The 12,601-nt window shown below is 34.2% G+C and overlaps 1 protein-coding gene across 47 annotated transcripts in view; it reads right to left on the reverse strand.

Moving 5' to 3' along the window:
• RIMS1 (regulating synaptic membrane exocytosis 1) overlaps positions 1–12,601 on the reverse strand; it is a 521,656-nt gene that overhangs the window by 200,486 nt on the left and 308,569 nt on the right. For 4 of the 47 annotated variants that reach the window (XM_074398091.1, XM_074398093.1, XM_074398090.1 and 1 more), the window contains exon 1: positions 1,881–2,742. The exons of 27 other annotated variants lie outside the window; for them this stretch is intronic. In XM_074398091.1, the coding sequence (XP_074254192.1) occupies positions 1,881–1,980 (100 nt within the window). In that variant the 5' untranslated portion in view covers positions 1,981–2,742. Of the gene's footprint in view, positions 1–1,880; positions 6,972–12,601 lie in introns of those variants that run through there. 16 more of the 47 variants (XM_074398097.1, XM_074398096.1, XM_074398099.1 and 13 more) reach the window with 10 other exon arrangements.

A 12,601-nucleotide genomic window follows, 5' to 3' on the forward strand; every position in this document is an offset into this window, starting at 1 on the left:
AGAGCTAATGGAGCTGAAGTCTTATACTTGCTGAACTTAAAGTTTCTTCCATTATGATATGGTCATTAAGAAGACATACAGATGGCATGGTCTAGAGATAGACTTGCTGGCCCAGCAAGTATACAGAAGAGAACCAGTAGAAAGGGGATAAAAACTTTCAACAACCAATATATTCATTTTGTCTGGTTGAAATCACAACCATATAATTTTCTTTGACTAGAATTTAAGATGCATGAATCAGGCCAGGCACAGTGGCTCATGCCTGTAATACTAGCACTTTGGGAGGCTGAGGTGGGTGGATCACCTGAGGTCAGAAGTTTGAGACCAGCCTGGCCAACATGGTGAAACCCCATCTCTTCTAAAAATACAAAAAATTAGCTGGGTGTGGTGGCACATGCCTGTAGTCCCAGCTACTTGACAGGCTGAGGCTGGAGAATCGCTTGAACCCAGGAGGCAGAGGTTGCAGTGAGCCAAGATCGCGCCAGCCACTGAACTCCAGCCTGGGGACAGAGTGAGATTCTGTCTCCAAAAAAAGCATGAATCATATAAGCCTATGTAGGCTCAAATCAACTGAAATAAAACATTTTAATATACTGCATGTGTCTATTATTGTGCTTGAGTTTTTAGATTTTAAAAAATATATATTTCTCCATTTCTAATTCTTTTCTCTTGTTTATTATCCAGTATGGGCTTATTTGAAATTACAAAATCATTTTGAATGTCATTAATCTAATATTTGTCCCTCATTCCATCTCTTGAATTTATATTAATTTAGTGTAATTACCTTGAGTTCCCTAAAGTGTCTTGATATAAGAAAATTTATCAAACGGTAACAAATTGCATTTCTAACAGAAAATACTTAACCAAACGGGGTTTATTAAGTAAAGTAGTGTTCATGGCTTTCAAAATTACAGAATCAAAGTACAGAATCAATATTAGAAGAGATTAATGTTGATCTTATTCTAAAATATTCTAACTCATTTCTGGGTACCACATACTATGAGCTTTCATGCATAGTAACAAGTGTTATTCACTGGAGCCACTGTCTATGTAAAAGTAGAAAAAAATCCTTCTATTTTCATTTTATAAATTCAAAAATTTATGTTAACAATATTTACTCATTTAAAACATTTCTACAACACCTTTATCTTGAGTCATATATGTCCTTCTTCTGGATTATATATTTCACATCCTCATACTTAGTTGTGATTCCACAGCTATATCAAAGACCAGAAAACTGATTTCCCTTGGGAGAGAACACATAAAACTGAACATCAATTGCAATTTTGAGCTTGCTTCACATATTCCATTTAACCTTGTGCTACTGTAGTTTAGGTCAAGGCCTGCATTTGTGAAAGGTTTTGGTTCTTTCACAAGAACCCAGGAACCATTATTTTGAAAAAGTGATGCAAACTTCTTATTTTTGAATTGACATTCCATTAATGATGACTGCAATTTGTCATGTATTTCTTATTCTTTTTATTAGTATGAGATAGTAAAGAATAGAACACACTGATAGAAAAGAAAATCCATGCATAATTAAGCAACATGCTATTGTTTTTTTTTTATTATTTTCACAGAACATTGACTTTCTAATCTTCAAATCTTTCTTGACTTGGCTATTACACAGGAATAAATCATAATACAATTAATCATCTTAAAATCTTTAAGGCTATATTATAAACCCTATAATCTCATTTCAGAGAAATATATTAAAGATAAAGTTGACAACTGGAAACTTTATTCAATTAAGAACACTGTGCACCTGATACATGCAGAAAAGAAATATTTTGACTGAAAAATACAGAGGGAGTATTAAATATAGATTTGTGTACATCTGGGAAAAATATGAAGTGGGATTACCGTTATTTATTGCTTACCAGCAACTGCTCGTCGAGCCTCAATTGCTCCCTCTTCAGACTCAAGGGACCTTACTTCTTCCCACCCTTCTGAAGAGACATGAATCCCAGGTGCACACATGACAGCAACCGTGCAAATAAATCCAGCTTGGGAGATTTAAGCCTTGCTGTTTAAACCACTCTCTGCTGCTCAAGATCTTATCTAAGAAGAGTGTGAAGTGCCTCCTTCATCACTCTGCTTATATCACTGAACAACAGGACCAGCAGAAAATGGAAACTGAAATAAAACATTGGTGTGAGAACAAGAAAGTCTTCTTGCATGACTGACTCAGGTCATTGCAGGCACTGTGCAGTTACCCAAAGGACTGCTTGGATAAAATACTGTAGACAAGCTTCGGTGGGCCTGGTGGTGTGGGGATTGGTAGCATTTGCTGAGGCGAAGCATATTGGCATCTCTGTTGGGTTTTAACCAGATCCACAGGATTCAGGAAATAAGCTCTCTGCCAGATGACACTACGCTCCTAGCCATTCCTTCTGTTTACTTATCGCCCAAATTACTCTAACTAGTGTCCTTTGTCCCGCTGTGAGCTTATTTGTGGAGAAGGCTAAATAAAGGATTTTTATGACAACTAAATGGCCATTGGCCCATGGAATGATTTCTTAAAACATAACTCTTCTGCTTTTGTTCAATACTGTTAAAATTAATTAAATGGGAGCACATGTTATTATTGTAACTTTGATTTATGAAGAAAAACACAGTTTTGTTTCTTCCTGATGAAATATTTGAAATTAGGCTGTATTTTTAACTGTTATATACTCTTTATATAGTACTTACCTCTTATTACATAAACTTTTTAAGGTAGATTCCCTCTTCCTATTATTTTCTATCAGATGCAAATACATGTATATATGAATGTATTATATATTATATATACATATATATATTCCTACTATATGTGACATGGTACAACATTAATACACATTTATAAAATATGAAGAACTATATCTTCTGATAAATTAGATGTATATTCCTACTTTATGAAAAAATTTATATATTTCTATCTACCTTAACTGTAGTCTTTTCACTAAAACAAACTAGCACATGTAATTTTAATTTAAGCATATTTTCCAGCAGGTAATTATTAACTTTTTGAATTTCAATACAGGGAATGTTGTAAATAGCAAAAATAACACAATCACCTTGCATTTGCATATATTTCATACTTCCTAATATTCATGTGCTTCAAAATGAATATGAGAGGTAACAAAGATGGATAGCATTAACAAGAGAATCAACCATGTAGAGAAACAGACATGGAGTATATACCAAGACTGGTTTATCCTGGAAATGAAATTCCTAAGCCACTAACCTAAGGTTTCTACTTCACCAAACTTTCATTTTCAAGTTAAACTTTGGTACTAATATGACAGCCAGAAAGTACAGGTAAAAACCTATTATAATCAAATACCAATATTTTTAATGTTGAAATATTAATTACCTATAATACCTTAAAAATTCCTTTTTATTCCTCCAAAGTCCTATTAATTCCATGTGCAAAATAAATCTGATTTTCAAATCACAAATCTCCAAGTATTCTTTGAATAATATAATAATCAATAATGTACTAATTTTCTGAGTTCCATACACCATCAACATATTAAGGACAGTACTGAAGTACTATGCAAAAAATATACATATTATTTCCAAACGATTCTAAAGTACTTTCATAAGCTGAAAACATCTCTACTCATCTATAGCTGACTGACTTACATAATATCATCTGTTGCTCACAATTATATTTTGTAAAAAAAAGTATACCTCCATATAAACAAATATACCAATTATTTTAAATAATGAGGATGCCTACATAATTTACTGTTGATGAGATGTAAATCTAGCATCTCATTCTTTACAGGGAATAAAGACTGCCCAGATAGAACTAAAACATTACTACTGAGTTGACTGGCTAAATCTGCTGTGTGAGTTCTGATGTATTAATGTATTGACACTTAAGAATCAATAGCAAGATAAACTCTGGACAGAAAGGGGTAAATATCTTGTCTTTAATCTGTACATGTGTAAAACCCAGATCCTTTTAGTGATACCAAGATTCTTAATCTTTATAACCAGTACTAGAAAACAGTATTTATAAAAGGTATGGCATAAAAATATATTCAGGTTCATAATATCTCCTCTGAGAGGTTTTCACTGACTAAACCCAATGTACATTGATCTTTTTATTGTTTAGTACTTCTCTTTAGATCTTCAAGGGAGAGTCAGTCCTACATAATTTTTCATTCTATTATTTCTTTCAATTTTCACTGATCCCTGCATGCATGCATTCAAAACTTCTTTCATCTACAAAAATTCTGAATATCAATCATACTAAGCACTGGAGTAAAGAGAAAAAAATATCAAGAACAGGTCTGTGCCTTCAAGGTTTAAATGCTATTATTATTCATGTTACAGATGAGGAAACCAAGGCTTAGGTATGATAAATGACACAAAAAGTTAGTGACAACACTAGAATTTGAATTCAACAAAAGCAACATTCATCAAAGCTAATATCACTTTAGATTACCACTTCCTTAAATCTGGAGACTCTTACCTAATATCTAGTTCAAGGCTGTATTCTTGGCAGTTTGTGACTGAGGCAAATAAATCTGCACTAAGTGAAACATACATTATACTATTGGCTAAGATCCTTCATGAGAATCTAGTATAGCTCTGCCATGCCTTGACCTCAGAACACCAGTTTACAGAGATGTTAGCAGATGGTTTAGAATAAAAGGGCCCCCAACCACATGTATGCAGGACACACTGCATATTGTATTCTTTCCTAGAAAAATAACAAGGCACATTACCAGTAAAGGTGATGAGAAGTCCTGCATTGAGGACACTTTTAGCTAAAGTTAGCATTGGCTAAACTTAGTTGAGCATAAACAAAATTTTTGGCAACATTTACTAAGCCTGTTATTGCTTTGCAGAAATAATAGTTGGAAAAAGGCTTGCATTATTAATACTATGTACTCTGATTTGTTAAGCTATCCCAAGGAACAAGAAAGAGAGAGTATCGAATCCCATTTTATAGACTAAGAGTTGATGTTTAAGACCGTGTTGTTCCTTTGGGTAGTTTCTATAATAAAAGGGACTCACGGTTTGTTCTGTCACTGGGATATCTGTGGTTCTGCTACCACAAATTATTAGCTCATTTATCCCTTTCCTGACTCAGATGGACAGCTTCTGTACTGAAGTTCCTTTTATTCAAGTCTACATAATCAAATGGAGGCAAATGTTTTTGTTTTGTTTATTTCTTTTATTGAAACTTAAAAATATTTCAAGAAAAAGTCCAACTGACATAGCCCAGTAAATTCTGATTGCATATAGCTAAACACAGAATAAATCAATATTCAAAATACAATTTGTAGAGTAACAATATCAAGAAAGAAGGCAAAATTAGAAGACATAAGGATTCTTAAAATATTAGGACTTGGAAAATTAACATATTTAGTTCAATTTTTTTTTCAGGACTGAGAACCTCTTTCATAATTGTAATTTCCTGAGTTATTAGGCTTCAATTCCTCTTGCATCATTATTTACAGGCTTCCCACCAGAGTGATTTGGACATTAGAAGCAACTCTGATTAAAAATATCTAGCTGGAAAAATGTAAAAGGTTAAAAAAGACTCAAAGTATTTGATGCGATCAAGGGGGCTCTGGAACCCAAATCACCCTGGAATTCAAATTTACATTAAGTTACAAGTATAGAAATTATTGTTTTCAAAATGGTGTAATGTTGTAATTTATAATATAAATGAGTATGAGCACCCACTGAATTCTATTCTTTGTTTTACAGTGCATTAAAGGACAAACATGTTTAAAAGAGATCTTCAACAAGAATTGGTTGGGATCCTTTCCTTTGATTTGTGATGTCTTCTAAGTTAAGTAGCCCTAAAATTTCCAGACCCTGACCCAACATTATGGAGAAATTGAGGCAATTACTGGATATGGAATATAGGAAGTCTGAACAGCAAACATGTCAAAATGTCAGACAGTGGCAGGATGTGACCCAGGATTGAGTAGGGAATTTTTCAGAGATAATATTTTTAGGAGATTTGGAGAGATGTTTGGGTAGGAAAGGAAGATCAAGAGAGAAATAAAAGGCAACTTTGTACTATGTCTAATTAATAAACCTGATTCACCTCCCATGGAATATGTTTCCTCCAATTTTTACCCTCTGACGGGTTCTACAAATTACCTACAGGAAACCTTTTGAGTGCTTTTCATGGTGATGAGATATTTAAAGGATAATCAGAAGTTGACCATTTCAGCCTTAAGCTGGGAACAAATATTTTAGCCATTGCTGTATTTCTCTGTAAAAGATTTAAAAAAATGTCAGAAGAAAAACGATTCCAATTTGCAAAGCCAACATTTTAGCTTTCTGAGCACCATTTCTTAGCATCTGTCTGTTCTTTGTAACTTTAATAACTGATCCTACGGGAATGGAAAAGTTTTGAGCTTAAAACTAGATGAGAAAGGTATTATGGAATGATGTATCACTGACCAAGGACCAAATTTAATGTTATGTTCTTGATGTGGGAATATATTACAATGCAGGCAATATAAATTCAGTCTATAAAACCCACATAATGAACAGATGAGCAGAATGAGATTTCAATTGATTACAACAGACTTACTGTTTGTTTTTGTTTTCACCCAGGGTTCAGACAGAAATAAGATTACTCATTTATCTAAGCTGTGTGAAGTTTTATATTCATCCTTCCTTCATTGTGGAGAAAGCACTGTTGAGTGTCCTGGCCTTGTGTAAAGATGCAATGTTTAAAAAGAGGTTAAAAAATTACAATTTCCTGCTTTTTAGGAGGGAAACATTCTCATGGTCCTGTGTGGTTTAAAAATGCAAACCCCTAACCATTCATTATAAGTCTTGATTCATCCAGGCATATTGCTGAAGTGTATCACCCCATATACTTAGAGATCTAATTTTCTCATTTCGTTTCTGGCACTTGGAGATTCTTCTTTCATACAAACTCATCTATGCCTTTAAAAAGTGTTATCTTGGCCGGGCACAGTGGCTCACACCTGTAATCCCAGCACTTTGGGAGGCCAAGGCGGGTGGATCACGAGGTCAAGAGATCGAGACCATCCTGGTCAACATGGTGAAACCCCATCTCTACTAAAAATACAAAAAATTAGCTGGGCATGGTGGGGCATGCCTGTAGTCCCAGCTACTCAGGAGGCTGAGGCAGGAAAATTGCCTGAACCCAGGAGGTGGAGGTTGCGGTGAGCAGAGATCGCGCCACTGCACTCCAGCCTGGGTAACAAGAGCGAAACTCCATCTCAAAAATAAATAAATAGGGCCGGGCGTGGTGGCTCAAGCCTGTAATCCCAGCACTTTGGGAGGCTGAGGCGGGTGGATCACAAGGTCAAGAGATTGAGACCATCTTGGTCAACAAGGTGAAACCCCGTCTCTACTAAAAATACAAAAAATTAGCTAGGCATGGTGCCTTGTGCCTGTAATCCCAGCTACTCAGGAGGCTGAGGCAGGAGAATTGCCTGAACCCAGGAGGCGGAGGTTGCGGTGAGCTGAGATCGTGCCATTGCACTCCAGCCTGGGTAACAAGAGTGAAACTCCGTCTCAAAAAAATAAAATAAAATAAAATAAAATAAATAAATAAATAATAAAATGTTATCTTTATGCATCATTTATAGGTTTTCTCAGTGGGGGGGCATTAAGGAGAGATTTTGTTTTTTTGTTTCACTTACTTTTAATTTCTTTAGCCTAGACAGCCACATTACTGTAAACTGGAAGTAATTTCAAGTGGTGTCCCAGTTAGCTTTTTCCCTTTGATATGATGACAGTTTTAATCTAATTTGTCCATTCGAATGCCATTAAATGGATATATTTATTTGTCCTCACAGAACTACACTTCAAGCAATGCTATCTGAAGTAATAGTGCCTTCTTTATTATCCTGCTGTCCATGTACCTAGTTGCTTCCTAGGTACCGTCATGGGCATCAGCTATTTCTCCACTAAAAAACCGAACAAATTTAAGAAGCCAAGTAAAAAAGGTTAGGGAAAATATGACAAGACTTAAAATACCAAATTCCTAAATAAGCACACAGTCAAGTAGAGTCAAGATCATTTACGTGATATACAAGCTAAGTAATTAAAGGCTACACAGAAACTTACATTTCATCCCATTATTTCTAAATATCATTCTATTTTTCTATTTATATTTATCTATTTGTTGTCCACTCTATGTTAGAAGTACTTTGAAAATCTATTAGGAATTAAGCAAAACAAATAAAAACCAGTGGTTTTCCAGAATAGAAGTCTCCCTAAATTCTACCTCAGCTGAATTTCCAAACAAATCACACAAAGGCCAGTACTTAATCTGGGTTATACCATGCCGACAAGACCAGACTACCTCTTGCTTATTTATTCCTCTCTGAAATAATTTTCAAAAATTTTTCTTAAAAATATTTATGAGCTTTGTGGCAATATATAAATATACATATAGTATTCTACCTCTAAAACAGTATTTATTTTAAAAAATAAATAGTCATACTACAAAACACAAATAAGACAAATGTAGAGCTGGAATCTTTAAAAAGCAAAGTGATGAGAGTGGCTCAAGCCACCCAACCCACTGAAAGGTAGAGCAGGTGGGTAGAGGTTACTAGAGCTGCAGTGTCCTGTCCTGCTAGGAGGGATGAAGTCAGTCCATGCCTAAAGCTCCTCCCATTAATTAGGCTAAAAGTAACTCCAGTCAATCTCTCTCAGGGTGGCCCCTTGTAATATACTATATACCCTGTGACTTGGGGTCCAGGTATTGGAAACTATGGAAGAAAAAAAGTCTATGCTATGTACCCAACTAGAATAGCATTCAAGAAATGATAACAAGCTAACAGCATCTTACTACCCCCAGAGTCTCACTGAAAGAATTAACAAAGGACATGCACTGACAACAAGAAAAATAAAGCAGAAATAGAAAATAAGAAGTAACCAAGAACAATGAAATTATTTAAACACACTGGTAATTAAGTGTTAACTATAATAATAATTCTGACATTTACTTATGTGAATATTGAAACACAAGTTGAACCTTAATTCCAAATAACATCATAAAAGACAGAAGACAGTAAATTTTTGAGAAAAGTGAAAGCATGTTAAAGTCTTCTTTCATAGACATATAATTTAATTTTAGATTTTACTAAAAAGTTCTAAAATGAAGTACTTCATTGAAAAGTTAAGATTTGCATTAAAGGATAGAAATAAAATGAATAATGCTTTAAGCTCTAAAAGAAATGGAGAAACAAGGAAAATGACTTGATTGATCTTTTAGAATGCATGAAAGGTGAAAAAGCAAAGCCAAGGAATGAATGATAAATAGAAAATCTAAGCAAATACAAATACAAGGAAATATATCTATGGGAGGTGGTTAAAAATAAAAAGAAAAAAAGAAAAAATGAAATCTAAGTATACTCATTTTGATGTATATCCTGTTAGTTCTCTGTGCATATATGTAATCATTTTTCAAAAACATATCATATAGTATACATGTAATTAGCGATGCCTTTCCCTGAACTATCACAAATACATTTTTCTGTCAATAAATACAAAAATACATAACAACATTTTCATGGTTACACAATATTCCTATAATCAGTACCTTTTAACCAGTATCTTATTATTGGTAACTAAGCTGACTTCCAATTTTTATATTACAGAGATTGTTATCATAAAAAATATTTGCCCATATCTATGATAAAGTACTTATTGTGCCAAGATACTCTTTGTGATGTAATCACATTTTATAAACTAAATACAAATAAGTCAGTTAGAGGGAATGATTCCAGCTATTAAATAAATTTGACAAGTTGATTCATTATTTGGGTTACAGACAAATTCTTACTTGATTTCAATTCCAAACATCAGGCTTGGTTGAGTTTGAACTTCTACCATCACTATTCTAGCTCCCCCATTCACTGTGAAACACACAATCTGAATCGTAATTAAACTCAGTTTCCCAAAAGTCCTTAATTTCAAAACTAACTCATGGTTTCCCAAAGAAAAGGCTGTCTTTGCAGCCCTACATCTAATTTAGAGTTCTTATTCTTTTGGGGGTTATGCCAATTAAAATCTTAGCTTCTTTCCTTCTGATCACTTACTTGTCAGTCTGAGCTTCCTAACCTGGTTTTGTTTTACACTATTATTATTGATGCTATTGATGTTGCTTTATTTTTCTGAAATCTAACAGCAATTCTCTCCTAATAACTCATGTTGTAGTTTTTCCTGTGCATATTTTTTTCTTTCATTAAAACACACACTAAGTTAATGTCTAATGGTAGGAATATTACAGTTACCTCTTTGTAGTTCAAAAATTAATGCCCAAATTACTAAAATCATTAAAGAAACAGAATTCTGAGAACACAGAAGTAATTACTTCTCTGTAATTAGATTTCTATAATTACACAAGAAACAAAGTAAATAATGTCTTGTCGTCTAATCAAAAAACACTTATTGATCTAAGAAATTTTTCCCAAATGAATGGCCATTAAATGAATAAACTTAACAGATATACCAGGAATTAGAAGACAAGAAAAATTATCCTTTTTCAAATCCAATCATCCTCAGTCATATTTTTGTATACATCTTTTCTCCCTATGCAATTATAAAATGTATTAGTTTTACTTTCTAATTACTTCTACAAATTAAAAAATAAACATTCAACAACATACAACTTAATTCAGCTACTATAATTCCATGTATGTCAACTATCACTTTAGTAACCATAAAACAGTAGTATATAAATGTAGAAATCTGATTTCTCCATTTACAGTAATTTCCCTTGAGAAAGGACATGCAAACATTACAAATAAAATTGGATATTCCAAGAGAACAATTGAGGAGAAGGTGAAATTTGATTACAGTTTTAAATCATGGCTACAGATAGAGGGCATTTTAAAAAGGCAGAATACTGCCAAATAACGAAGATGGAAAAGTATATGGTAAGTGTGAAATACAGGAAATAAATGCACATCAGTCAGGAAGAATGGAGTGCTAGAGGTGATTATGTCAAGATAAGTTAGAGCTACACTGTGAATACCATAGGGCTTGGAGGACGCTTTTGGATTTCATTCTGTGTGTAATGATAACCTAATCCATAGGAGTTCCATCACCACACCAACTGGAATAACAAAGTGTTAGGGCAGTTACAATTACTATCTTTGTATGATCCTCAAAACTGAGAAGTACTTTCCCGTTTATTTTTTCAAAGTAGACACAACTTTCCGTTTCTGTTCCAAATACATGCAAGGTCACTCTTCTGTTCTTCAATCCCTCCCTCATTTGTGTGCTCCCAAGCACTACAGAGCTAACCCAGGCAGAATTCACACCCGCTAGTCTGTCAGAAAGTGAATTCCTGGGTTAGAGTTTCAAAATATACCTGGATTCATACAACTCTGTATTTTATCCCCCAAACATAAGTTAAATACATTCTGGATACTTTTTCAGTCAAATGTGTCTTTCAAAATTAATATGCAACTTTTTATGGGAATCTTATGACACAAAATAAAAATTCTCATGGAAGGACTAGCACTTCGTAACTTAGGAAGGGTCAGGTTTGAGATTTGCCAATAACAATACTCAGGCCCCAACCCAGAACACTAAAATCAAAATCTCTTGTCTTAGGACCTGAATACTGGCATGTTTTTCAAAAAGCTCCTCAAGTGATTACAACGTGCACTGAATTAGTCTTACAGTTCTCAATTCAACTACACATTAAAATAAATTTGGGGCACTTCTCCACATTGACTAAGTTAGATTAGTTTTTGGTGCTGCCCCAGCAACTAATTTTTAAATGCTCGTCAGATAATTTTATAAGCACATAAAAATTTTAGTATAACTGATCTAATCCTACCCTCTCCTTCTGTTGCCCAAGATAATAACCCAGTTCTTGACAGACCTAGGATAACCTAGTCCCTCAACCTGTAACCCCTGAGCTCTTTTCTCTCTAAAGGTCTGTAAGTTTATTCTTCCTACAACAGTGTGTATGCTTGTCTTTCTTTGTTCATGCCAGTCTCCTTCACTAGAATTGGTTCTTCCTGCCCCAAATCTGCCCCAGCTCTAATATTAAACATTGGCATTCCAGCTTCCCTCCTAGCTCCTGTAACATCTATTGTCTATGTATCTTATTTGGTGTCATAGAAATAATATTTAAGTAGTACTTGCTGTGTATCAGGTACAAGGCACACAGAGCCATGCATAATCTCATTTAATCTTTACAACTACTCCATGCGGTAAGTGCAATTATTATTTCCAGGTTCTAAAACTATTGAATTTGAGGCTTCAAGAGGGAGTTAGGTAACACATCTGGATTATTAGTCTCTGGCTATGCTTACAACTTATTTGTGTACTCATGATCTGGGATATTAAACCCTCATTATAAAGTAAGATTCTTCATGACCTTACATTTTTCCTAAACAACAATGGATACAAATGCCAAAATCAGTATTTATCATGTATGTACACAAACATGTACAGGCCTTGGTCTTTTTCCTCCTACGAATATTATTGTTGAGTTGAATTATGTGCCCCTCCAAACTCATGTTGAAGTCCTAACCCCTAGTACCTCAGACTAACTATGTTTGGAGATAGAGTCTCAGAGATGCAATTAAATCAAAATGAGGCCATTAGGGAGGTTCCTAATCCAGTATGA

Source organism: Saimiri boliviensis, chromosome 4 (assembly GCF_048565385.1).
Source record: "Saimiri boliviensis isolate mSaiBol1 chromosome 4, mSaiBol1.pri, whole genome shotgun sequence".
Lineage (NCBI taxonomy): Eukaryota > Metazoa > Chordata > Mammalia > Primates > Cebidae > Saimiri > Saimiri boliviensis.